The sequence below is a fragment of the Lactuca saligna genome, chromosome 2 (genome assembly GCF_052625555.1).
Source record: "Lactuca saligna cultivar CGN05327 chromosome 2, ASM5262555v1, whole genome shotgun sequence".
NCBI classification, from domain to species: Eukaryota; Viridiplantae; Streptophyta; class Magnoliopsida; order Asterales; family Asteraceae; genus Lactuca; species Lactuca saligna.
In genome coordinates, this window is record NC_136418.1 from 178,274,770 (window position 1) to 178,300,176 (window position 25,407).

Sequence of the window (25,407 nt, forward strand, 5' to 3'; positions counted from 1 at the left end):
ATTTCTTAACTTTTGTTAGGAAAATCTCTATAAGTTAAGGTACACTCTATCTCTTTTAGTGTAACTTATATTTATAGTCACAAATCGTTATTATGAACCTATAAATAAAATTTATCAGTAATCTATGTCGTGATACTGATTGATCTACTTACGTGGATGATTTAGGATGGAATCAGTAAGATGTTTAAAGTGAGATTTCCAAATAGTATATTATGTATACTAAATATACCATACCTCCGATATGATCCTATCTGGTTGTCCCTTATCAGCTATAGATTAGTAGATATTGAGATTGTTAAGGAATCTAGATTATTAATTAGTCATAAGAGGTTATAAACTAAGACTTAAAGATAATTGAACCAAGGTCATATCAAAGGAAAAGTCAAGTGCTAAAGCGAAGTGTAGTCCAGCTTTCCAGTCATCCACTTTAACAAGTAAGTGCATAGTTACGTTCAACTTACACACACACATACACACACACACACACACACACACACATATATATATATATATATATATATATATATATATAAAGTATTTAATTTACCTAAATGCTTTATGTGCTTATTATCTAAGTTTTTGATATATGTGTTAGACGGGATAATTATTTTCTAAAATATCACGTATGTATTTCACCATACTCATGATGTATTGGGTAGGATGGGTAGAAAAAGATAAGAGAAATGAGATAACAGTTAGGGACCATATGAGTAGAGGTAACTGTGAGAGGCTATAAGAGAAAATGGATAATGGTGAGAAACCATACCATAGATAGATTAGTGGTGAGAAACCATGCTAGAAATAGGGCAAGAAGACCATGCCCAACAGAAATCAGTCATCAAGCATTGATGGCGACCACAGATGTAACACCGTAAATTTTCAAACAAAATTTTCATTTAAAAATCACATTAATCTCATTAGCACAATAAAAAATTCCCAAAATTATCAAGTTATCAAAACACATGTCCATAATAATTATAAAATTCAGGATCCTTATAACTCGGTCTCGTGTGTACAATCAAGTCGGTGCCTTCTCGTGATCCTGAGAAGTACCTGAAACACATAACATATAACACGGTAAGAACGAAGTTTATTGAGTTCCCCAAAATACCACACATATCTCATTAGCCTCTTATGGCTATGCTCAAATAAGACCCTCCGGTCAATGTGTCTCAGTGGGACCCTCTGGTCCCACAACTCGGGTGGACCCTCTAGTCCTAACTCAATAAGCTCAGAATAATACACAACATAAATCACTAAGACATAATGTAGGATATCACAATACTCATATAAACACATAAGAACCTCTGGTCACACTAAGATTACCACTCTAGGTAAGTATAGTGAGAAGACTCACATCGTAAGCAAGCAAGCAAATAAACCTCGTACACTAATCTCCGAACTAGCCTCCGCTCAACACATAGGATAATTATCTCTAATTAACACTTAAATCACAACTCTAAATGAACTAAGTTATTTTCTTTCTTAACTCTTGGGATGGGTAAAAAACCATTTTACCCTTCCATGGTCTCGATAATCCCTGTCTTGACCAAACCCTAAAGTCAATAGAAATCAACACCCGAGTCAACAATCCATGTTGACCTGATTCGCCGAGTGCATCTATGTCACTCGCCGAGTCCCCTCGTTTCCTCAAAAATTTCGCAAAAATCCAACTTAACTCGTCGATTTGTCTCATCAACTCGCCGAGTTATCCATGTCCAAATTCGTCGGGGAAAACCCTAGTCGACTCGTCGAGTCAGCTCATTGACACGGCGAGTCTATTCAGTTCTCATTCATATATTTTAAGGCAGATCTACAACCCCAAACTCTAGATCTAGCCTCCCAAGGCTCGAATGTCACGTAAAGTTGCATGCTTTTACGTTGATGCATGGCATATTAAGCTTATAATGCCAATACAAACTCCAACAAGGGTTAAATGCATAAAAGTTTGCCTCTAGCTAAATAAACTTTGGATCTTTGATCTCACCAGACCACCTACAGTCCATATATGAGGTTTCAACCTTGATACATGCTCAAGTGGCTTAGTATCACCAAAAATGGATGGGAGAAAACCCTAAAAACTACCTAACCCAAGATCTCACGAAGAAATGATCAAGTTAGCACCTTTTTACCTCCAACTGAAGCAAATCCCTAAACAATCTCTAGATCCAAAAGCCTCATCTCAATCCAAGCTTTGATGCTCTCCACTTCTCCTCCAAAAGGGCACGAAAATCACAAGATTAGCTTCTCGTTTACACACACAAGGCTAGGACTCGATTAGGGTTCTTCACATAGTGGGTTGATGATAAGGGAGGCGGAAATGAGGGCTTAAGGGTCTTTAAATATGGTATAAGCCCTAAAATTAGGGTTTTGTCAATACAGACTCAACTCGTTGAGTCCAGCCCTTCGACTCAATGAGTAGGCTTCATAACCCGCGTGGCCAGCTCAGCCCCTACACGACGAGTCGAGACCAACCAACTCGTCGAGTAAGTCCTCCAAAGTACATTATAACTCTTAAATTTCTCATCCAGGATTTGGGGTGTTACAATAGACTATTCTAGACAGTCCAATGGAACACTAGCAGACTTGCAATCTGTAGGTGTTAATGAAATCACACAAACCAAGAATATAGATTGTGGATTCATTTGAGTACTCTATTTTTCCTTGGTTACCTTATCAACGCGTAACCCTTAAAGTAAAACCCTTGATGTGTGTGTATATATATATATAGCGAGAGAGAGAGAGAGAGAGAGAGAGAGAGAAAGAGGGAGAGAGAGAGAGAAGAGAATAACGGGAATGGATAATCGGGTTAACTATTTGGTTTAGATTACATAAAAAGATAAATTATATTATTGTTGGTTGAAACCCCTACGTATTCATCAGGTTTTCCAATCGGACTCACTCAATATATTGTATCTCAGGTAATTATATATGATAGAGATATAAACTATTAATATAAAGATGTTGTAAGTCTTCATTTTTGCTTATGTTTCTTGTATTGACGATGACATCCCGAGTTTTATAAATAAAATACATTTCTTGGAAATGTTTTGATAATATTATTATCATAATTTTGGGACAAATTGCGCAAAATAAACATTTTTAAAATGATACTCATATTTAATAACTATAAACAAGTTGGTCTTTTCTAGCCGTAAAAATTAGGATGTCATAATATATATATATATATATATATATATATATATATATATATATATATATATATACGCACACACACACACACAAATAGACAAACAAACAAACAACAACAATAGAAAATTGTCTAAACAAGTTTACCTACCTAAGAGCTTACTACAACGTACTAACATCCTAACATTTAGAGGATTCATATTGTAGTATAAAGTATAGTGAAAAAACTCACATGAACTAAACAATAGAAGCTCAACAAAAGCAAAATAACTTACAAAATCTACCTAATGCCAAACTGAGACCAATCCTTATTTAAATACTACATTCTACCCAGGCTTGACTAGAAGTCAAATTGGTAAAAAAAAAGTCAACATTCAAAGGTCAAAGTTCATGGTCAACCAACACTGACCACCACGCCACGTCCAAACCCCTTGACCGCGTCGTGGTCATAAAATGATAAAATAGTCAGGTATCTCTCACTAAAACAAGTACCCATTAGAAAACCTAGAAACTGCATCGCAACCCGAAAGCAACCGTTTCACGTCCCTAATGTTTCAGCAATTTCAAATGACTTAAACCATCAAGTCCAAGCTTCTAACATTCAGATCTTGACCCAAATGATGTCTTTATGGATAAAGTTTCCAACTTTATCCATTCAAACACTCCAAACTAACTAGATATAAAACACTAGATTTAAGAATGCTCTTTTCTTCAAGTATGGAGTAAAGAGAGCACATCCATGCACTCTAAACCAACCAAAAGATCATGTCTAAAGTCAAATATGATTTTATCTCCTGGAATTTTCCAAAATCCAAAGATCAAACCATTGATGGGACCAAAACATCACATAATAGATTAAACCATTAAATACTCATAGACCTAAAGGTAAAAATAAAACATGAAACTTTGTGACACAAGGGTTCATATAAGTAGAGATGGTAGGGATTCAAAAGCTTCAAACTTAGAAGCACAACCTTCTTGATTTCAACACCAAAACACTCAAATAAACACCAAAAATGGTTCAAGGAGGAAGAATGAGTTCACAACACACATAGGATGCTAAAGTTCTCTCAAAGGATGTTCTGGAAGCTAGAAAGGTGGAGAATGACGAACCCTGGAGGTTAAAGGTCCTTAAATACAACACAAACCCTAAAAACGCAATCATCCGACTGGACCTGAAACCTCGTCACGGTCCCTTCACCATCACATCGCACCATCATACAAATTAGCCAGATTTTAGATTTGAGTAAATGCGATTAATGGCTTTCCGCTTCGCCCCTTATACTCCATTTTGCTTTGGACTATAGAACCACCAAATCAAGGTACGAAAGAAACATAATTGGAACTCAGATGATATAATTTATAAATCTCAAAAACACGAAATCCTCCAATTGACGATTTGGCAAGCACAATTGTCAAATACCCTTATCAGGAATTGGTTTTACAATAATGTACCAATTTTGCCACATCAAATGTCACGTGAACACAATATATCAATTTTTTCATATTGGATGCCAATTAGAATTAGATATCAATTTAACTTTTTTAAATCTACTCTAATTGCTTAATAGATATATTAAAAATATTGTGTTGTTTTATTACATACAATTTAAAAAATAAACAAAATAATGTCTAGTAGATTTCATTTTATGACATTAATCTCGTTTGAAAATGGTTTAGTAAAAGCCTAAAAGTTACTACAAAGATTACTCCTTTGGGTGTTATTGCATAGAATGAAAATTTAGTGTGGTTTGATTGTAAAAAATGTTGTAGTTTTTAGAAAAAAATTCTAAGAAAAATAAAAGTTAAAAAAACATGTTTAGTTCGATATTCTTTTCTAAAAAATTTCTAAGAAAATAATTATTTATAATTTATTAAATTGCATATAACTTGAAAAACATCATAATGATAATTATTGTTTTTCATATTTTTCAATTTTTTTTCCAAAATATAAACCCTACATAGATACACCCCACACCCACATCCCAAAAGCACCCTTAAGCCAAATCCCCCACCCGCCAAACATATTTTCTAACTTCTTAAAAAAATATTTTAATTGTATGAAAATTTTATTCCTTTTACATAAAACTTTTTCAAAAATGTTAATGCTATAAAAGTCACAAACCTAAGGTTAGATTTCTAATTTACCATACCTTTATTTTTTGTTCTATAAAAACCATAAGTTTTTTAAAATGTTTTTTATTTTTTTACCTATTAGCAAGTCATAAACCGGCCAACTTCTACATGCGTTTTTGCTGACTTGGCACACCTACATGGACCAAACTACTGACATGACAAATTGATTCAATCGCCACCTCAACACATCTATTAAAAAAGAAAAAGATGCATGCATAAACGGGTAGAAGGAAGAATCAAACCTAAGACTTCATACTTTTTAGGGACACCATTGGCCACTAACCTAAAGAGTTATTTGGTTTATGTCTTTCACTCATATTTATATTATGATAAGCTAAAGAGTTATTTGGTTTATGTCTTTCCCTCAACTCTGATTTATATTATGAAACGTTTTTACATAACTAAAATTTACATAAATGTATTTTTAGATAAAGAGGTTTTTATATAGGATAAAACGTTTTTTTTACGAAATGTTAATGAATACATAAAATACTTATCTTATTAGTACGTAAAAACGTTTTTTATTCAAAGAATACATAAAAAATATGATTTTAACGTTTAAATACAATCGCCGAGTTGGTCGATTACTCCTCCGAGTACTCGCTACTCGGCCCCTTACCGATGCGAATTACAGAATCCGGAGTACTCCCCGATTGATCCTTTAGTGAACTGAACAATGTTATAAAACCCGATCAACTCGGTGATTAATATGTATAATATACTTAACAATTTATTATTTAACACATACACATGTGATTATTACTACATATATATATCTTAAATTTTCAGTAATTATTCATAAAGTAAGACTATTATGTGTTTTTCAGTTTTTTTGTATTCAAATGTATCCAATTTTGTTATATATTTCAATCAACTTAAACTTTTAACTTATGATTTTGACGTGTATAAGTTTCCTAAAAATATTTCTACATGAATTACTGAATCCGAGTACTTCTGAGTACTCGGTAGTCAGCCGATTAGGTACCGAGTAACGAGTTCTACAACCTTGTTAAATACCCAATAGTACGACTTCTAAGTTTTATATAGATAAAACATGAAGGGATAAATGATCAAACATGGATAATGGCTAATGGCAAAGGAAGAAGCCTTGGAAATGATCAAACATGTATAATGGCTCGGTGGCAAAAAAGAGAAACATTGGAACCCGTATGACGTATGTTCAAACCTTTTTAATGTCACAAATCGATGTTAGTCTATATAGATGTGTGACAAAGAGATTTCCATAATCACGCCTTGGTTCGCCGACTAAAAGGTTTGTTTTTGTTCCACAATCTCCCGGATTCAAAACCTTCCAAAGTATCCATTCGGCGTGCGACGTCTTCAGTAATCTCACATAGACATGTTAGGTCAGCGAAAACCGCTACGTAGGCGTTAATCGGTTTGTAACATGTTAATAGATAAAAAAAAATACAATGTAATCTGAAAACGTATGATTTTATAAAATAAAAAATAAAGTTAAAATAAATTAGAAAACAGAAATCCGACATAAGATGTTACACCTTCCAAAAATATTGAAAATAATCTTCACAGCTAGGGTTTCTATTGTTGTAAACCCCAAACTTTCTAAGCGCACCAGTTCTCTTTTAAACCCTACACCCTTTTTTGCTACTATTCCGGCCATCGGAAACGCTGATCCTTACAATGGCTGGGTGCAGAAGCTTGTTAACGCAAATTAGAAAAAGGAAGAGAAGAAAACCCCACAAACGTATTCCCAAAAACCTCAAACAAAACCCTCATTTAACTGAAGAACAACAACAAGATTTCGCCACAGACGACGGTTTCAGCTTAAAGGGTTCTTCCCCATCACAGAATTACGGAGTTCAACCATTGGGAAACTTTTACCTCAGCTCATCTCCTCACAACTCAAGAAACACAGGCTTAGGTAACATCCAAACCCTAACCGATGAGCTTGTTCTCGATATTCTAGGGTTTTTAAGAGGTACCGATTTGGGGATTTTATCAACTGTGAGCAAATCATTTTACGTGTTCTGTAATCACGAACCCCTTTGGAGAAATCTCGTATTGGACAATTGTGAAATCGATAATGGGTTTCTGTTTAAAGGGTCTTGGAAATCAACTTTTGTCGCAGCTCATAGCTCATCTTTCGATGTTTCAAAGATTGGATCTTTAGGGTTTAAAGTTAAAGACTTTTACTCTGATTACTTATTTCAAAGCTGGTTATGTGCCAATCTAGAAATGAAAAACGAATGGCTAAACAGAGACAATATCATCAGAAGAAAAGGGATTTCCCTTGATGAATTCGTGTCAAATTTTGAAGAACCAAATAAACCCGTCTTGTTAGAAGGGTGTTTGGACAATTGGCCTGCAATCAAGAAATGGGACAAAGATTATTTAGTGAAAATTTGTAGGGACACTCGGTTTTCAGTTGGCCCTGTTCATATGAAGTTAGAAGATTACTTTACATACTCAAATCAAGCTCAAGAAGAAAGACCATTATATCTTTTCGACCCAAAATTCGCAAACAAAGTTCCTGAATTAGGTCAAGATTATGAAATCCCCATCTATTTCAGCGAGGATTTGTTTAGTGTTTTGGGTGATGAAAGACCGGATTACAGATGGATCATCATCGGACCAGCAGGGTCAGGTTCGTCTTTTCACATTGATCCTAATTCAACTTCAGCTTGGAATGCGGTGGTCAAAGGGTCAAAGAAATGGGTTTTGTTTCCCCCTGATGTGGTCCCACCCGGGGTCCACCCAAGCTCGGATGGCGCTGAGGTGGCGTGTCCCGTGTCAATAACCGAGTGGTTCATGAACTTTTATGAGTCTACTAAAACATGGAAAAAGAAGCCTGTGGAATGTGTTTGTAAAGCTGGTGAAGTGATATTTGTGCCTAATGGATGGTGGCATTTGGTTATAAATCTTGAAGATTCAATTGCTATTACACAGAATTTTGTTAGCAGGTTTGTTTATTTTTGTTAGCAGTTTCTTTGAAGAAAAATAAAAATGTGATTTGTGGTGTTTGTAGGAGGAATTTGTTGAATGTGTTGGATTTTTTGAAGAAGCCGAATGCAAGCACACTTGTGTCTGGAACTAGAGATCGGGTGAATTTATATGATAAGTTTAAGAAAGCCATTGAATTGGGGTTTCCGGGAATGATTGATGAAGTTGTGGTGAAAGATCAGGAGAGAAAAGCTGAGCTGGCAAAACCCTCATTTTGGGATTCGGTAAAGGACTCACACTCGGGTGCTTTTAAGTTCTCGTTTTAGTCGAATGATTAACCGATTATGGTTTTTGATTTTGCGTACTTTGTTGTTAATTGATTGGTCTAAAATTTTGACTTAAAGAAACCCTACAGGAGATGATTTATAGGGGTTTGTAGTATTTTTTTGTTTTAATTATTGTTAGAAGTTTAAGCTCATCAATTTTCACTTCAGCTTTAAACTAAAAGTGTGGTGTTTTAGGGATGCATTTGGTTTGGACAATTCCCATTATTTGATGGTATGTTTAGGATCTCAAATTTCAAGGCTACATTAACACTACATTTAATTATCATAAGAAAGATGAATCTTAGTTTCTTATTTTATTCTGATTTTTTGATTCATTTTACACCTCACCCATTCGACTCATATGAATTGGATTCTGAAACTGAAACCAACATAAAAAAAAAAAAAAAAAAAAATACAACGTTGTATATAAAAAAGAACCAATGAGCCAAACAAAATTAGATATTTAAAATTATTGATTAACTTTGTTTGGGATAAAATATATTTATAAACTACAAACATCCACTTACAAGATTGGAAACAGATTGAAAACTTCATTTAATTAGGGTTCCATGTCTTTTACAGGGATAGAAGTAAAAAATAAGCCGAGGCAAATGATAGAAAAATAGTAATAAATAGAATGCAGTAGAAAGAATAAGAAAAAAGATATGATAATCTTTACTTCTAATTTTTTTTCTCAAATGGATAGATTTAAAGGGAAGTAAATAGAAATATAAGTTTTGTCATTTACCGAATTTATCATTAAATTTAATATTTTAAAAAAAGAGCCGCTATAATATCAAACGACTTAATAAACGTATCAAACTTTGGGTCCCTTATGAAATTGGGCCTTTAATATTGAATGTATAATATCATTTCCAAATTAAGATGTTGAAATCTATGAATCATTCGGTTCGTAACATTTCAAATAAAATTCAAACCTTCTTTTTTGAGCTTTTTGGAATTTAGTATTTGGTGAGACCATAAAAAATACCTTTTAATAAGCTATTTGAGATAGTTTGTTAATAAACTAATGTTGTGTTTGAAGCTCTCACGCTTTATATAAGTGAGGTGATTCTTCAACATAAGGTATAACACCTTTCAATTGAAGTTTTGAAATTTCAGACTATTTTAATAGTTATTTAACAATCACAATGGTTAAAAAACTCATTCATTAGTTCACAAAACAAGTTGAACATCTCATAAAAACCATAAACTATCAGACTGCATTCTAAAGAGTAATTCAAAGTCTCTCAATCTTGATCATGATCATCATCAGGCCGAACAGATTGTTCAAAGTCAGCCTCCATAATCACTCCATCCATGACATGAATAACTATCTCGTTCTTCTTCAAATCTACCTGTTTTGATCGAATCCTGTTAACTATAAGCGTTTCATCAGGATCTTTTGATACATAAAGCTTTAATCCAGATAAAGAATCGCAGGTTATCTCTCTACTATATGGAACAGACTCTGAAAGAATTTTCCATGGGACAACTGTGAAGCTCAATACACGGGTAAGTATTGCAAACGTATCATTTGCTTTCTCCCCCACCAAACTATCATTTACCCCTAATCGCAAATCACGCTCAAAAGCTAATTTTGAAGGAACAAAGATCGTAAATGGAAGATCTTGAGGCAACATTTCGATCATCATGGTAGCAAACGCTCCTATCCTCTCACTGTTCTCTGGAATTTTGCTCGATTTCTTGAGCTTGATTGTAGTTCTGGCACCATTGCTGAATGATATGTCTGGAAGTCTAAGAACCGAAAGAATCAACACAAAAAAGCAAGAAATTGAAACGAATACAACAATAAACGCGATTGGGCTCTTGGAAGATCGACCTCGTTTCATTTTCAAAACCCAGATCGCAACTGGTTAGAAAGAAAACTTCATTGAGGAATTTCGTCGAACATGTTGTACGCAATTATGCTACCACTGACGGCGACATACCCAAATTGAAATTTGTGATGTTTGACAGAATCAACGAAAACCCACATCCAGAGGTGGTCGTGCTCCTACAAGGAATCATAAATCGGAAATGCTATCTACAAAATTCGAAATTGGGATAAAAAGAGGATTACCTCAAAAGAATGTCAAGCAGGTTCATCACCTTGAACAAGAACGTGATTTCACAGTTCCATCTATTGATAGAACTTGAAAAACTAACAAATGAATTTTAAGGAATTTATATTTTAGGTTGAATTTCAATGTGGGAGAGTGGAAATGAACCAAAATAGACAGAGAGAAAAGAAGCTCAATCCGAACGCAATTGACTTTATTGTGAATCTCAATGTCAGTCGTCAGGGTTAGACTCAAAACAAACATAGAAGATTTTTAAACTAATTGGACCCCATACACAAAGTTTAATCCATATAAGCCCAAATATATTATTTGTTGGGCTATCTTTAACTTTAACAAATTTTGTGAAAATTTTATAAAATAGTTATGTTAAATGTGAATTTTAAAAACCACTAATCGGATAGAAACGTTTAGAATTAGATAACTATTACTTAATATTCAAGTATATTAGTTAAATTAATATAATATACTTATTAATAAATAAATGAATATTTTATTTTATTTTAACAATCCAAAATTGAATTTGTACTTTTGTAGTATTTTATAAGGAGAGATAGATGAATACAATAATACAAATGATTGAAGAAGACAGATTATCTTAAATTAGGAATTAGATTACAAGCACATTGAGATAACAGCATTTTACAGATAAACTAATTAGTACACCAAACAACATAGTATTTCACAAACAGACAAATTAAACGTCAACATCAACAACACTGTACCGAAACGTACTGCATGAACTCTGGGTCCAATTCGAGTTCCGCCATTGTTTCCGGCGAAAGCACCACTTCCAAATCCACACTACCACCACCTTCCCTCCCGGGAAACGCAGATATCTTACCATCAAACTTGTTCGCTCTCCCGCTCCTCACCGCAACAGGTTTCCCCCACCCGAAATCATTATCAAACATCGGAAATCTTGGCGAACTGCCCATCGTCAGCATGGCTCCGTCGAAGTTCCCCAACGGAAAACACCGTGGGTCTTGCTCCCAATTGTATACAGAACGACGAACCATCGTGTCGTCGTGGGATAACACGTTTTTGTTCAGTTGCTCGGCGCACCACCGGAGATCATGCGACAGGACATCACCGGCGGAAGCGTACGTCGGAATGCTCTGAATTGCGTTTCCGAAGTAAAGAGTTTCAAGCTTCGGTTCCAGCCGGTGACGGCAGTTCACCGCCATCCTGAACGTCGTCGTTTTAGAATCTGGGAATTTTCTTGCACGTGTCACTCCCCGCCATAACAACGCACATAAAGACTGAAACGAAGAAATCTCCGGTACCGGTTCTGCTTTTGTCACGACGGCGTTTCGAATCCAATTACCGATTAACGCCGTCACCTTGTCGTCGGAAAGTTTAATTGGATCATTACTCTGTTTCCCCATTACTTCAGCAGCGTTAATTTCTCCATAAGAATTTATTTTTTTCCGATTGTTTGTTCTGTCTTTTAGTTTCAAAATCGATTCTCTGGTAAAACTAAAAACCCTTTCACAGAGTGGTGCAAACTCATCAAACGTGACTTTTAATCCATCGGCAGGGACTTTTAAAACCGCCGGAGAAATCAACACCGATTCACGGGTAAAACAAGGTTGTTTTGTGATCAATTTCACTCCTCTACAAACCTCTGCAAAAGTATTAATAAAATTCCACAAGGAAGTTCCATCGACAACCGCGTGATTAACGGAAAACCCAATAAAAACACCGTCGTGAAGCTCCGTGACCTGAACAGCCAAAAGCGGATTAAAATGGCCATCGTGGCTAACCATTCTGTCAAAGGCGAAAAAGCCTTTGACGGAATCGGGAACATGAAGAGGGGAAACGATATCAGTAACAGAGATATGAGTAGCATTGGCGTGAAGGAACTGAACACCGGCGTCGTTACAGGTGATATAAACGTAGCCATTGGCATCAGTGATTAGACGGCCGGCGAGAGGTGGGAAATGAGTAAGAACTCTGGAGAGACCTTCTCGCAGAAGGAAGAGAAGATCGGAGATGACGATTGGAGGGCGGAGGAAGAGGTTGCCCTTCTGGATGTAGTGGCAAGAAAGCATGGGAAGATCGGAAGCAGAGAGCTTGAGGTCAGGAAGGGTGGATTGTGTTGCCGGAAATACAGTTGATTTGGAGATGATTTTAGTGAGTGAGTCAGAAACTGCCATTGGTGACTCACAAGGCATGGTTGAAGTTGTTTTGGAGAGAGAGAGAGAGAGAGAGAGAGAGAGAGAGAGAGAGAGAGAGAGAGAGAGAGAGAGAGAGAGAGAGAGAGAGAGAGAGAGAGAGAGATGAATGTGAGTGAGGATGAGGAGTGTGAGGAAATTGTAAGGCGGTGGAAAGGGTATAAATAGGGAGGATGGGTTCATGGTTCATGAACATGATGGAGCTGCCATTAACATTTAACAAAGTTGATTCTGGTTGGAGTTGACCATGAAGGAAGCAGCAAAACTGAAAAGAAAAAAAAATAAAAAAAATCCGACTGGCTGTCACGTGTCCATCTCAACATTTCCTAGTTACTCCAATAAAATTAACTCCCCCTACATTTCTTTTCTAACCGTAATCAATCACTTAAATACCATTAAATGTCAAAGGAATATTACTAAAATCGGTGTGAACGGGTTAATTTATTTAAAAAAACAAATTAAACATTAAATTTGAAATAATAAAGAAAAGAAATGTATTTATTGCAATTTAATTTCATATATATTATATTTAATACTTTACATTAACTATATGATTTTAATTTTAAATTTGAAACAAATCAGAAATTAACAAATATATAATATTTATTTCAAAAATATCATAAAATGATAAATATCAAAATTTATGAGAAACATTTATTAGGAAGAATTAAGATGAAGAAGAAGAAAAAAAAATGTTGTTTTGTAATATTTCTATTTTTTATTTTGCGATAATATTCTTTTTAAATTTTGTACTTTACTATGAGAATTGGTTTTTTCACTTGTTATTTTTATTCATCCACTCCAAAATTAATACGTGGACAATTATACCATTAACCAATGTCATTAATTTCTCTGGCATATACAAGTTGTTTGAAGATCCTGCGTTGAAGCTCCTGTTAGTAATAACTCACACAACATCTGGTCCAATTTGATTCGAATGTTCTCGTACTAAAATGCAAAATGAGGAATCGGAGACTCCACAATGATCCAAGTTCTAATCATAGATTTTGAAACCATATCCGATTGAATATTGCACTTTACATATGCATCATCAGTGGAAGAAATTGAAACATTGGTTTGGCAGGATGTGTATCAGCTGAAGATTGATTCAACTTCACTTAGGTGTTGTTTGTTTTTTTGAAGCAAAAATTCATAAGGTCTGCGGACTACCTCTGCAAACCTCTGCAATAGAAGAGGTGAACCAAACGGCTGGAAACTATAATAAGAAGCGTGTTTGTTTTTGTTAACTTCTGCAGACCGATGCGGACATTAAAAATTTAAAATAAACTAATTTAATAAACCGAAAATGGTTTTTAGACACAGAAAAACTTATATTTTTGTAGTCTTAAAACATTGAAATGAATTTCATACAACCAAGTTAGTCTACAATAATATTTTGCAATAAAGTTCATACAAGCAAACTTTAATAATTCTCATTAGATATTTTGCATTAATTGCTTGGCAATTTCATCCCGTAACCGGGTTATATATTCACGGTCCGGTACAGTACTATGTGTTAGAATCTCATCTTTATCATCATCAACGACTGCATTGTTATTCTGAACCGAGACATTTTGTTCATCATATCGTGCAAAATACTCATCACGTAGTCACTCTCTTCTTTTAAAATTATGAAACGTGAAACATGCAAGGGTAATGTTTCGTTGTGTAACCAACGAGAATGGTGTCATCCTCTTCAATATAAGGAATCGTGCTTTCAAGACACCAAAACCACGCTCAATGACGTTTCGAAGTTTTGCATGTGCCTGGTTAAATTTTTCTTTATTCGTTAATACACGTCTTTGACGGAAATCTCCAAGCCAATACCTCACATTACGGTATAGTGCCATAAAACCTCGAATGTTTGCATAGGCGGCATCACAAAGATAATATTTATCTATAAAAAGGAAAATAAATAAATAAATAAATAAAAATCATTTCTTTTTCAAACTAAGATAAAACTATTTAAATAACCATAAATTTACCTGATGGTGATAACGGGAATAGTACATGTGGATTTGCTAATGCTTCTGATAATATTCTAGAATCGTGTGCTATCCCTTCCCAACCGGCCACAACAAACGTAAACATCATGTTGAAGTCACATATTGCCAATACGTTTTGGTAACAATAGTCTTTTCCCCTACTTTTATATAAATCTCGGTTGTTTGCAGGGACAATAGCATGTATCAAAGTGTCATCAAGTGCACCAACTGCTCCTTTGAATATCCGTCGTAGCCTCCTATTATGGCCCGGAATGTTTGGATTCAGATTAGAAGAAGTTGGTACTATAATGTCATATGCGAACAAAAACATTTTGTCCAACACTTCATGAAAAACTTATGAATCATTTTCTTTGAGTGTGACATCTCCACTTGATAATCACATAATGTTGGTTATAACCGATCATCATAAAAAACATAGTCATCTTCTCCTCAAACGATACATGTTTGTTATTCTTTAACTCGTAGTTTACTCTAAAATGAGCACATAGTCGGACAAATGATTCACGGGACATGCGTAGTACTTCAACACATTGTATAGGATTACGGTGAAGTAACTCTAACATAAATTCATGTCCCGTCATATCCGATTCGTTGTCCCGCACTCGTTTGACACCCCTCTTCCAAAAATAGCGTACGTACAAGTACATTAGAATTATGAGAAGTATCTTTTTGTCGTGATCCATTAAGAACCTATTAATCAACACAAGTACCAAAAAACATAACATAAAAGTCAAATACCAAAAAACATAACATAAAAGTCAAATACCAATTAACATAAGATTCAAATACCAAATAACATAAGATTCAAGTACCAAAAAACATAACATAAAAGTCAAATACCAAATAACATAAGATTCAAGTACCAAATACTACAAATAATATCCAAGTATAAAATAACCAAAAAACATAACCATATAGTTCCAAAACATGCAATTAAAACCTAAACAACTCAAACATATAAACTTAACGAACAATCTTTCTATCATTTAAAACTCTTAAACTTGTACCTGTCATCTCTATCCATCCTCTTAAAATTTGTGGATTGTGACATACCCATTTTCACGACCAGAAAAAACCGATTTTGTTTATGCTTTATAAAAATCAGAGTACCTCTTTTAATAAAAATGTTGCGAAATTTGTTCCCAGTAAAACATGATAAATACGTTATCAAAGCATTTCTGAAGAAAAGTATTTTTATTCATTTTAAAACATTTGGGATGTCATCGTCAAAACAGAAACATAATCATAAACAGAACTTACATTCATTATCACTAGTGATTTATATCTCATTATTCTCTCAGTGTAATGTGACTTCATATCAACACCTATGATATAAATAAACTGAGTGGGTCAGGTCGGGAAACCTGGTGAGTACATATGGTTTTCAACCCACAATACACTACTAGAAAACTGGCCTTTAATGATGCGCAAACAATGACACTCGCCGATAGAGGGTGCGCATTTGTGGGTGCCCTAAAAAATAGTGCCCTAAAATTAGTGTTAGAAAAGAAAAAAAGGAAATGCGGAGGGTGCCTTTTATAAAATGTGCGTCATGTAAGTATGTCGCTATATAAATTTTTTAATGAAACACGCCTTTTAGGCGGGAAATGATCGATTGACAAAAATCCCCAAAATTTTGGAGGATCCGCTCATTCATTCCTCTCCACTTGCTGATAAAAATCCCTAAAATTTTGGAGGACCCGCTTATTCATTCCTCTGCACTTGCTGATGACCTTCATTTTCTCCCCCTCCTTCTCTTAATCAAGAAACCCTAACCTTTCTCTCTATTCACGAGCCAGTAATCACGGCAAAGAAGCTCAACAACAAAGACCCAACTAGTTCGATTTATCCCTAAAACTGGTACAACTTCTGCAAATTCCATGGCCGCTTTAATATCCATATATACGCTTTGAACCAATCTAACCATACCTTTGCCCAAAATTCTTCAAATATGGTCTGTCTTCATCTTTTATCTTCGCATATGGCCCATCTTCACATTATCAGTAAGTTACTAGGGCTTTGAACCGGACCTCACATACTTCTTAGAGCTCACAACAGCTTCTCACATTTAGAAGCCCTTCCCGCTGGTAAAAAAAACCCTTCCGATGGACACCCTAACCCGATGCCTTAAGCAGCGCCTCCACCGCCCACCACGTTTTTCATCATCTTCATCTAGGAGTTGTTCTGTTGCTCATCGGTTCCACATGGCTTCCCAGAATAAGTCGTTGAGAACACGTATTGTTCTAGTGATAGTCTTCCATCTCCAAATGACCTACAAATCTGCAACCAAAAACATTACAACATCAAAACACGTATTGCAGATCCTGCTTCTTTGGACCACAATGATTGGGCGTCGCTGATCTCTTCCAGGAGTTTCTTTTTGACAACGATGGCATCAGTCAGGTACTTTACATGTTAATAGATTTCTAGGGCTTATGTATGTTTCAATTTATATGCAACTTCCCCAAATTAATCTAGAGAAACTTCTAGGGTTTATGATTTTTTAGGTAATCTGTAGTGATTAGGTTAATTTACTCATAGTTTTGATTAAGTTTTTTTTTATCATCATGTCCAAGTCCCTTCTCTACTGTGTTCCTGTGAGTCTTATACTCGGTAAGAGGAAACTGAACGAAAAAAATTCTTTTGTTTTCTGCATATATTTCCGGTAGAGATCAATTTATGAATTTTATTTGCACTTTCTGCCATAGGATCATTTGTTAGGACTGTATTTGTTCTATGGTAAAAGCTATTTCATTTCAACTTTTACCCTCGTTAATGAAAATGAGAATGTTGATTGATTCTTCAATGGATTCAGCTACAAAGTTCATGTCTAAATAGATTCTTGGATCCTTAATGACAATCACAAAAACAAAGCATTTCAGATGTTTTACGGAATTATTTAAAGAGCATTGATTACGACACAACCAATTATTTATGAAAATGACCATTATGCCCTTGTCTCTTTCATCTTCTTAATGTCCTTCATCTTCCTCCACAAGAAACCTGAAACCAAACAAAATCCCCAAAAGTCAAATTAAAAAAAAAACATAACAAAAACAAAAAACAAATATTGGCATCTGTTAGTGAACAAGAAGTAGTACTCAAATGGATAAAATTCAAAAAAGAAGAAAAGAAGATGAATTCTCAAATGAACAGTTAAAAGACTATGTAGCTGGTATATATTTTTAGTAGTGCAATTACCAGCTTGAACTGTCTAGTTTAAGAGACTATTAATATGGAATGGATTATTATGTTACATTATATCCTAAAAGACACTTTATGATCCACCTGCTTATTATAACTTAGGAAAAAAATCAGTGATTTCGTTAATATTTTCATTGTAGTTTCTTGAGAGCAATAATGTTTTGCATCTGACAGTTACTATTACCGGTCCCTTACAATGTATTATTCATATAAAGGGTCCCACCCTTTTTTTTTTTTTTTTTTTTTGGTTTCTACTTTAGGATTTCTAGATTTTAATATTACTGTTATGTTGACATCTTCTTGTAGGCTATTTCTGCTCCTGTTTTATCTGTTGTTGGTGAACGCTATTACAAAGTTACTGCAAAGGCATTAAGAGTATGCGGGGAACTTATTCGAGCAAACATTGAGGTGTTATCCCTTTCTATTTCATGATCTATTCCAAAAAATTCTTGTATTTATCTATTTTTCTGCTTTGATATTACTTTATTGGTTTGTTTAGGTTTCTAATTTGGATTTCAAACCTTATGTCCATCCAATATATAATGCCATCTTGTCACGATTGACAAACCGAGATCAAGACCAGGTTAGTACTTGTTTGTGAACTTGTATTGGGAATTTGGGATAACATAATGGTCTTTCTCCAGGAGGTTAATGAATGTGCTGTCTCTTGTATGGGCTTGTTGTTTCAACATTTGGTGCTCATCTCACAGCAGAATTACCAGCTTGCCTTCCTGTTCTTGTAGATCGAATGGGAAATGAGATAACCCGACTTACAACTGTTAAGGTTTGTTTTTATACTTTCTTTAGGTTTCCTTATTGAATGTTGAAGCTTTTTCCAAGTCAAGTTAGGATGTGTTTAGTTTTTGGATTCCGGTTGAATTGGAATTCAAGATTCCATTCCATGGCGTGTTTGGTTCCGAATGGCCGGAATCAATTCCATTAGATTCCTTCAGTTTTCCATGTTTGATGGATTTTACCATTCCTAGGAATGGGTGGAAGGAATTCAATTCCATACCATACCCTCAGTATATATAACAAAATATATATATATATATATATATATATATATATATATATATATATTTAAAAGTGAATCTAGAACTATTTAATTTTCGTTATAATCTTCCATTCTATTTTCTATCAACCAACAATTTACAATTTGTCAGATTCCAATCCTCTTAGATTTTGATTCCTTTGACAAATTCCAATTCCTTCCAAAACATTATGGGAGCCAAATTCCCCCTCAGTATCATATACTTGGTAAACATAATAATATGTAATAAAGAGGAAACTGAACGAAAAAAAAGGTTGGAACTTGTAGAAGATACAATGTGGGCAACAACATATACTTTTATCTCTGACCCTTGATTTTTTTTTCAGGCTTTTGTAGTTATAGCTACATCTCCACTGTACCTAGACCTTTCATGTGTCCTAGAACATGTTATTATGGAGTTAACTGCAAGGTATAACCAACACCAACATTTAAGGGAATTCTACTTGTTACATTGAAAATTGGACCAAAATTTGAACCATGGTTTTTCTTCTTTTCAAAAATCGGCTAATCGAGCATTAAGGCAAGCAACACTTTCTAACTTGAATACACTAACTAATAGAACATGTTATTGTGGAGTTAACTGCAAGGTATAATCACGTCGTCGCCGCGAATCACACACCGCCAGGCAGTGGAAGAAGATGATGAAGTTTGTCGTTGTCGTATGCCGCCCTCCCTCACTGTCTCTAACTATCTCTGCCCTTTCTTTATTCTTCGCTTCTATGCTGTCAGCCTCCTATTCACCCCTCTAAAGCCTTACTTGTAAGTCCACACCACGCTTGTTCTTATCTTGTTCTGTAAAATCAAGAAACATTCAAAAAACCTTAGGGTTTCGCTCTGAGGCCTCATTTCTTCTTATCAGTATCGGATTTCTTCTTGGCTGAGGGGGAAGATTGACGAGACATGTGAGAATTCTGAGATCGCTCCATGCTTCCTGTGTGATTTTGTGAGGATACAGAGATGAATGGCTGCGACAGGGGTTAGCAAAGCTCCTTATTTCTTCTCTACCAGGTATAATAAATGTTGGGTCAAGTCTCTTCATCCTTTCACAAATCTTCTTTAAAGGAGTATTCTTTATGTGCGTTCGATTGTTCCTTGTTTAGTGCTTTTTAAAGCTTATTGTTGCTAAGATCTTTTGTAGATTTATCAGTTTCTAAAAGGTCACGCTCAGATTTGAGCATATTGTTATTGCAACAACAAGAAGAGCACTCACCTGAATAATAAAGTTTTAAGAGATATCTTCTGAGTTTATTTCTTCCTCATGATTTCTATCACAATTTGGATCATGTTAATTTTATTGAATTAAGGACAATGGGTAGACTACGGTTCATCTAGCAGATCATGGTCGACTATAAATCTTAATTAAAAAACTTGAATTATGACTTTCAGGTGCAGTAATTCAAGTTTACAGAGTCAATATGGTTTAATTTATAAACAGTTACACTTGTTTCCCTAAATTAATGAAAAATAGGGGTATGAAATAGTTTTGCTTCTTGAATTGGTCGGAGGAATTCATGTTTCCCCACATTTGAAATAGTTTTGGTTCTTGAAAAATGGGGGTAATATATATTATAGTTTGTAGATTTGAACTATTTCATACCTAAAAAGCTATCTATTCATGTTGATTATTCTGATATTGTTTTAGAATGATGTTAATAATCTATCTATTTATTTGTAATGCAAGTTATAATCTATGTGTTGTTTGTTGATAAATCATTGATTATATTTTAGTGGTTTAATAATATCATTTTATAAATTTTTTATCGGTATGGTATGTCAGGTAGGCAATATCTTCTACAATTCCTTATCCTATTTACATGTGTTTTTTCTCCCATTAATTGTTTTCTGTTTATATGATGTATGAATAATACTTGAGAAAATGAGTGCACACTTAGGGAAATGGAATGACAAACCATTAGAGGGTAAATTTGTAAAACATAAGACTTAATGGTATTTATCTGATTATTTCTATTATGTTGTCCTTTTTGCATTAATAAAGAAACACCGTATAGCTTACTTGAACGAGGGCTTGCTTCTTGTATACATGTTTAAGCCAAAAGAGAAATTTAAGGAAAAGAGGTTTTAAAATATTATTTATCTTAACAGGAAAAAAGTAACACAAATGGTGTTGTGTATGCAGAGAGGTATTTGCAGCCACTTGTTGATACCCCTGGAGACGTATGTACTTTTTTAACAATCACCCTAGAATAAGAGTCCACTTTTTTACTATTATTTTTTTTACTGTTTCCATATTAGGTATTCCAACTGAGGAAGCTTCTTCCTACATCTCTGCCTTACAACATCAACGTTCATGTAAGCTATAGTTTATCTTTTAAAAAGATTTTACTTTATAGTTTTGATGCGTTTGACTAATAATCAAATATTAAAATGCGTATTCTAAATTATGAAATTTGTAATCAGGCAGATCATGGACTTCCAACCTGGAAAATTTCTTGATGTAAAAGTATGTCATTACATTACTTATTAAATTGTGTTTATTTAAATCAACAGTCTTGAAAAAATAAAAACTATAATAGTTTTTTGTTGTTGCAGGAAGTCCATTATAATCAACATGGTTTGTTACTTCTAGAAGGACAAGGCATATATTGTCTGGGTGATAGCTGGTAAGTTTCATGGCGAAAGACACAATTTTTTCACTTTTGATAAATGCAACCATTGCACTTTCATGATAGATTTACTGTATCCTGCACTAATGTTATGTGCTTTCATTTTCATCTTAAACAGACTGAAGACATCACTGACCTCTTGAGTCTCATGAAAATGTAAAACCCTGCAGTGACACTGTTACCTTTAGGTTTACCAATCCAATCTACATGTCACATTCCCTAGTAACTGATTCACTAGGATCCATCAAAGGCTCTATCTTTCTGCTGAAGAGAACCGTCCCTTTTGATTACTGATAAATTGATGGTCTTTCATATTTTCTTTATCTATCCCCTCAAAATGAATTGTATCTCAATTATTGCAGTTTCAAACTAAGAAGAAGCATTCAGATTGTCTGGATGTCTTAAGCGAGACACACAACAGAGCCTCAGATCAAAAGATCCAGATTGGTGTTGATCTAGGTGATGGTTACACAAAGCACATTTCTAGAGGCTAGATGCAAGTAGTCTCTCTCTTTCTTTATCTCCTTTTTTTTTTTAAATAAATTTGGTTCTCATTGCTGGCTTCCGAATAGCTTTATTAATCCTTGTAATTATACTTTTATCTTTTTTCTATTAGATGTGCATCCTCAGTTCAGTCCTTGATAAGTGCCTAAGGCTGCTTGGTTTTGAGTCGGCAGCACCTTGCGATACCTCTTGCAAACTCAGGTATGTAGCTTTATTATTCTGAATAGCTCTTGTTTTCTAGTATTAGAAGATCATATGTCTTGATTTCATGCATAACAATAGAGAGATATTGCAGCATCTTTAATAGAGCTATGTAGCATTATAATCCTTCAAATGTGATGGAAACATATGAGGTGCAGTGGATAAGCAAAGAAAACTCTTAATCCCAGTGATGTCAATAATCTTCCAGAAACTAAAAATCTTCATTGTTTGTACGATGCATGATATATTTGCATACCATGCTATATTATTTAGATGCTTTAACTTTCATTAATTGGTTTGAATGTTGGCGTTTAGTAATTAAACTCAATTTATTCCTCTTTTTATTAACAAATTTTATTTATTCATGATCTTCAGCTATCTTCTGTTTGTGGGCGGCTTGTAATTTCAAGTGATGGAGTCTAGGATGCTCTTTCCACTGAATCAGCTCTGGAATGCAGTTGCGGATTGGCTCTGGAATCAGCAGCAGCACAAATTGTCAAAGTACGGAAACAATAAAATGTCAAATTTGTAATAAAATATTATGCAATGGATTCTATTTTTGTATGACATTAAATTTTATGAAATGGATTATATTTGTTCTATATATGATATTTTATTTTCTATTATGATGCATTAAATGCAAATTTAATTTGAAAATTAGTAAATCTATAAAAAAATATATTTTTTTAAACATTTAAAATTATGATACGCAAAAATGTGTGTTATCTTCATTTATGACACGGCCTTTCTTGACAGGGGCTTTGTTGATACGCATTGCGTGTCATTAACACGCGCGTCGTAAGGTTACGACACGCGAATGCGTGTTTTCTTTCTTTATGATAGGGGCTTTCTTGATACGCATTGCGTGTCGTAAAGGCGCGTCGTAAATGAGCGTCGTAAATGCGCATCGTCTATAGACGACGCGCAAAAGCACGTTGTCTCTCTTTATGACAGGGCCTTCCTTGACACACATTTGCGCGTCGTCTGAGCCATTTACGACGCGCAATGAGCGTCGTAAAAGGCTGTTTTTCTAGTAGTGATAATATAATTATTATGTTTAATCATCAAACAGTTAACCCAATTACACATCCCCATTATCTTCTTTACTATTAAGGATCTATACTAAGAATCGGTTATTTCTCGTTCATTCATTCCTAAGGAATAGATACGAAGTCCATCATTGTCAATGACATAGCTGTCAAGCACAACTGCTAGTTCTATCACTTAGGCATAACTGCCATAATTATGACATTCTATATGAGGTGCAGCTGCCAGTATTGTCCTTCGAGCACAGCTTCTAGGGTTATCTCGTTTATTGATAATATCGTTTTCGAGAGTCCACTCGCAATACATGTCAATGTGTTTTTAGAGTACACCGGTGAACACATCGTTCACAACACCTATAGGTTGTGAGCCTGCTAGTGTTCCACTGGAATGTCTAGAATAGTCCGTGTTGTCATTCATACTCTGCTAGATAACGGGGCTAACATTTGGGAACAAGGCTTCTCACATCGTCCACCTCCCACCTTTACCTCATGGTCTATATCATTTCTCAACTCATCATCCAACTCATAGTTCATCTACCCATGTTTTACCCAACATATTATATAGATATAAATGCATATACAATTTAAATCATATAAAACTTGTATAACATCGTTCATTCAGCATAAATAGCAAGTATACAGATAATATGCGCACATAACACGTAATTTATATAAAATATTTCATATCTATGTGTAAGATGAAAGGGGCATGCACTCACTTGAAAAGGTGGTGATTCCGAACTCAGACAGCACTTCGCTTCTTAAAAATAACTTCCTTCGGCGATATCGAGTGTTATTACCACCAGAGTTTAGTCTATTATTCATCGAGATTAATTAATAGTCTAGCTATTATTACTATTATATAAGCATTAAATAATACTTATATAACCCATAATAATAGCTCAAGTACTTATTATAAGTTCCTAATAGCGTTATTATAATTAAATAAAAGCTATATTAAAAATAGCATAAACGTAGCTCACTTACAGCGAGGTTTATAGAAAATCGGGATTTGCTTGGAGAAGCGTTCCTGTGCCGAAAAGCTCTTCTTCTAAGAGTCGTTGAGCACTCTAGGGCTTCCGCCTCGTGCTAGGGAGGTTCCCTAGGCTTTTCGGGGGGTTTCAGGGCTAGAAAGAGGTTCTAGAGAAAGAGTAAAGAGAAGAAAGAATGGGAAGGGTGTGAAGAAAATGAGGGTGTGAGAGGTTCTATTTATAAGGTGAAATATGGCTGAACTTGGTGCCACATGTCACCATCTGGTGGCAAGACTTGGGGAGAAAGCAATGGCCAAGATCGTGCCACGTCACCCATTTTCTCACAACACACTTCCGACTTCTAAAATCTGTAAATTTCACATACGAGCTCTGTTTTTGATGTTCTTTATATCCACGCGTAGGTAAAAATAATATCTACAACTTTCGTTTTGACGTCATTGGCTAATTCTCGACCGATCTTAAATTTAACAGTACGAGGAGATTATACTGTTAAATGTTCGCGTAAAACTCATAACTTCTACACACTGACTCTGTTTTCTTCTGTATTTTTACTGTTGAGTTCCTATTAATGAGATTTTCAATTTTCATTTAGGTCGCGTAGGCCAAAAACCGCTCGATCTAAAAATTGAGTTTCGGGATGTGCACTACAAAGCAAAATCTTAGAAAACTCATAACTTCCTCATACGAAGTCAGATGTTGGCGTTCTTTTTTTGTATGTTCTCGGTATAACATATACTACAATTTTTATTTAGATTTATAAGGATAAATAGTCCTCCATCTTAAATTCACTATTTACGTCTCCCGGTGTCGTATCGGTTTTGCCATAAAACTTCGACGGACCATAACGTCTTCGTTATAACTCGGATTTCGGCGTTCTTTATATGTAAGGAACCCTTGAGACGTATTCTACAACTTGGTTAAGATTATTTATTCTATATAATATTTTGTTAAAAAGTCGTTTTCAACCCCTATTATCTCTAAATT

General features: G+C 34.7%; 5 protein-coding genes and 1 long non-coding RNA gene across 11 annotated transcripts; 3 read left to right on the forward strand and 3 right to left on the reverse strand.

Annotated features, from left to right (window-relative positions):
• The first annotated feature begins 6,830 nt into the window (after window positions 1-6,830).
• On the forward strand, window positions 6,831-8,715 carry LOC145028295 (transferring glycosyl group transferase). Its single transcript, XM_078976971.1, has 2 exons — window positions 6,831-8,228; window positions 8,294-8,715. The coding sequence occupies exons 1-2, from the start codon at window positions 6,949-6,951 to the stop codon at window positions 8,532-8,534; spliced, it is 1,521 nt and encodes a 506-aa protein (XP_078833097.1). The 5' UTR covers window positions 6,831-6,948; the 3' UTR covers window positions 8,535-8,715.
• A 915-nt stretch (window positions 8,716-9,630) lies between these two features.
• Window positions 9,631-10,835, reverse strand: LOC145028296 (Fasciclin-like arabinogalactan family protein). Of its 4 annotated transcripts, none has more exons than XM_078976974.1 (3): window positions 10,618-10,835; window positions 10,378-10,551; window positions 9,631-10,284 (listed from the first exon to the last, which is right to left on the reverse strand). In XM_078976974.1, the coding sequence occupies exons 2-3, from the start codon at window positions 10,385-10,387 to the stop codon at window positions 9,785-9,787; spliced, it is 510 nt and encodes a 169-aa protein (XP_078833100.1). In that variant the 5' UTR covers window positions 10,388-10,551; window positions 10,618-10,835; the 3' UTR covers window positions 9,631-9,784. The 4 variants fall into 4 exon arrangements, 3 of the variants coding, with proteins under 3 accessions (XP_078833100.1, XP_078833099.1, XP_078833098.1); XR_013675968.1 differs by having other exon boundaries at window positions 10,167-10,292; XM_078976973.1 differs by lacking the exon at window positions 10,378-10,551 and having other exon boundaries at window positions 9,631-10,292.
• Window positions 10,836-11,194: 359 nt separating this feature from the next.
• On the reverse strand, window positions 11,195-12,913 carry LOC145028298 (putative acetyltransferase At3g50280). The gene has a single exon (XM_078976975.1). The coding sequence runs from the start codon at window positions 12,790-12,792 to the stop codon at window positions 11,326-11,328; it is 1,467 nt and encodes a 488-aa protein (XP_078833101.1). The 5' UTR covers window positions 12,793-12,913; the 3' UTR covers window positions 11,195-11,325.
• A 1,489-nt stretch (window positions 12,914-14,402) lies between these two features.
• LOC145030441 (uncharacterized) lies at window positions 14,403-15,108 on the reverse strand. Its single transcript, XM_078978806.1, has 2 exons — window positions 14,778-15,108; window positions 14,403-14,689 (listed from the first exon to the last, which is right to left on the reverse strand). The coding sequence occupies exons 1-2, from the start codon at window positions 15,106-15,108 to the stop codon at window positions 14,403-14,405; spliced, it is 618 nt and encodes a 205-aa protein (XP_078834932.1).
• A 1,395-nt stretch (window positions 15,109-16,503) lies between these two features.
• LOC145028300 (cullin-associated NEDD8-dissociated protein 1-like) lies at window positions 16,504-21,235 on the forward strand. Of its 2 annotated transcripts, XM_078976977.1 has the most exons (7): window positions 16,504-17,201; window positions 18,309-18,585; window positions 18,647-18,786; window positions 19,383-19,465; window positions 19,644-19,815; window positions 19,916-20,064; window positions 21,194-21,235. In XM_078976977.1, exons 3-5 carry the CDS (start codon window positions 18,658-18,660, stop codon window positions 19,696-19,698), a joined length of 267 nt encoding a protein of 88 aa, XP_078833103.1. In that variant the 5' UTR covers window positions 16,504-17,201; window positions 18,309-18,585; window positions 18,647-18,657; the 3' UTR covers window positions 19,699-19,815; window positions 19,916-20,064; window positions 21,194-21,235. The 2 variants fall into 2 exon arrangements, with proteins under 2 accessions (XP_078833103.1, XP_078833104.1); XM_078976978.1 differs by lacking the exon at window positions 16,504-17,201 and having other exon boundaries at window positions 18,243-18,585.
• A 24-nt stretch (window positions 21,236-21,259) lies between these two features.
• Window positions 21,260-22,297, forward strand: LOC145028302 (uncharacterized). Of its 2 annotated transcripts, none has more exons than XR_013675971.1 (5): window positions 21,260-21,366; window positions 21,479-21,517; window positions 21,607-21,677; window positions 21,799-21,836; window positions 22,043-22,297. It is a non-coding gene; the product is annotated as an uncharacterized LOC145028302 (long non-coding RNA). The 2 variants fall into 2 exon arrangements; XR_013675970.1 differs by having other exon boundaries at window positions 21,308-21,366; window positions 21,475-21,517.
• The last annotated feature ends 3,110 nt before the right edge of the window (window positions 22,298-25,407 follow it).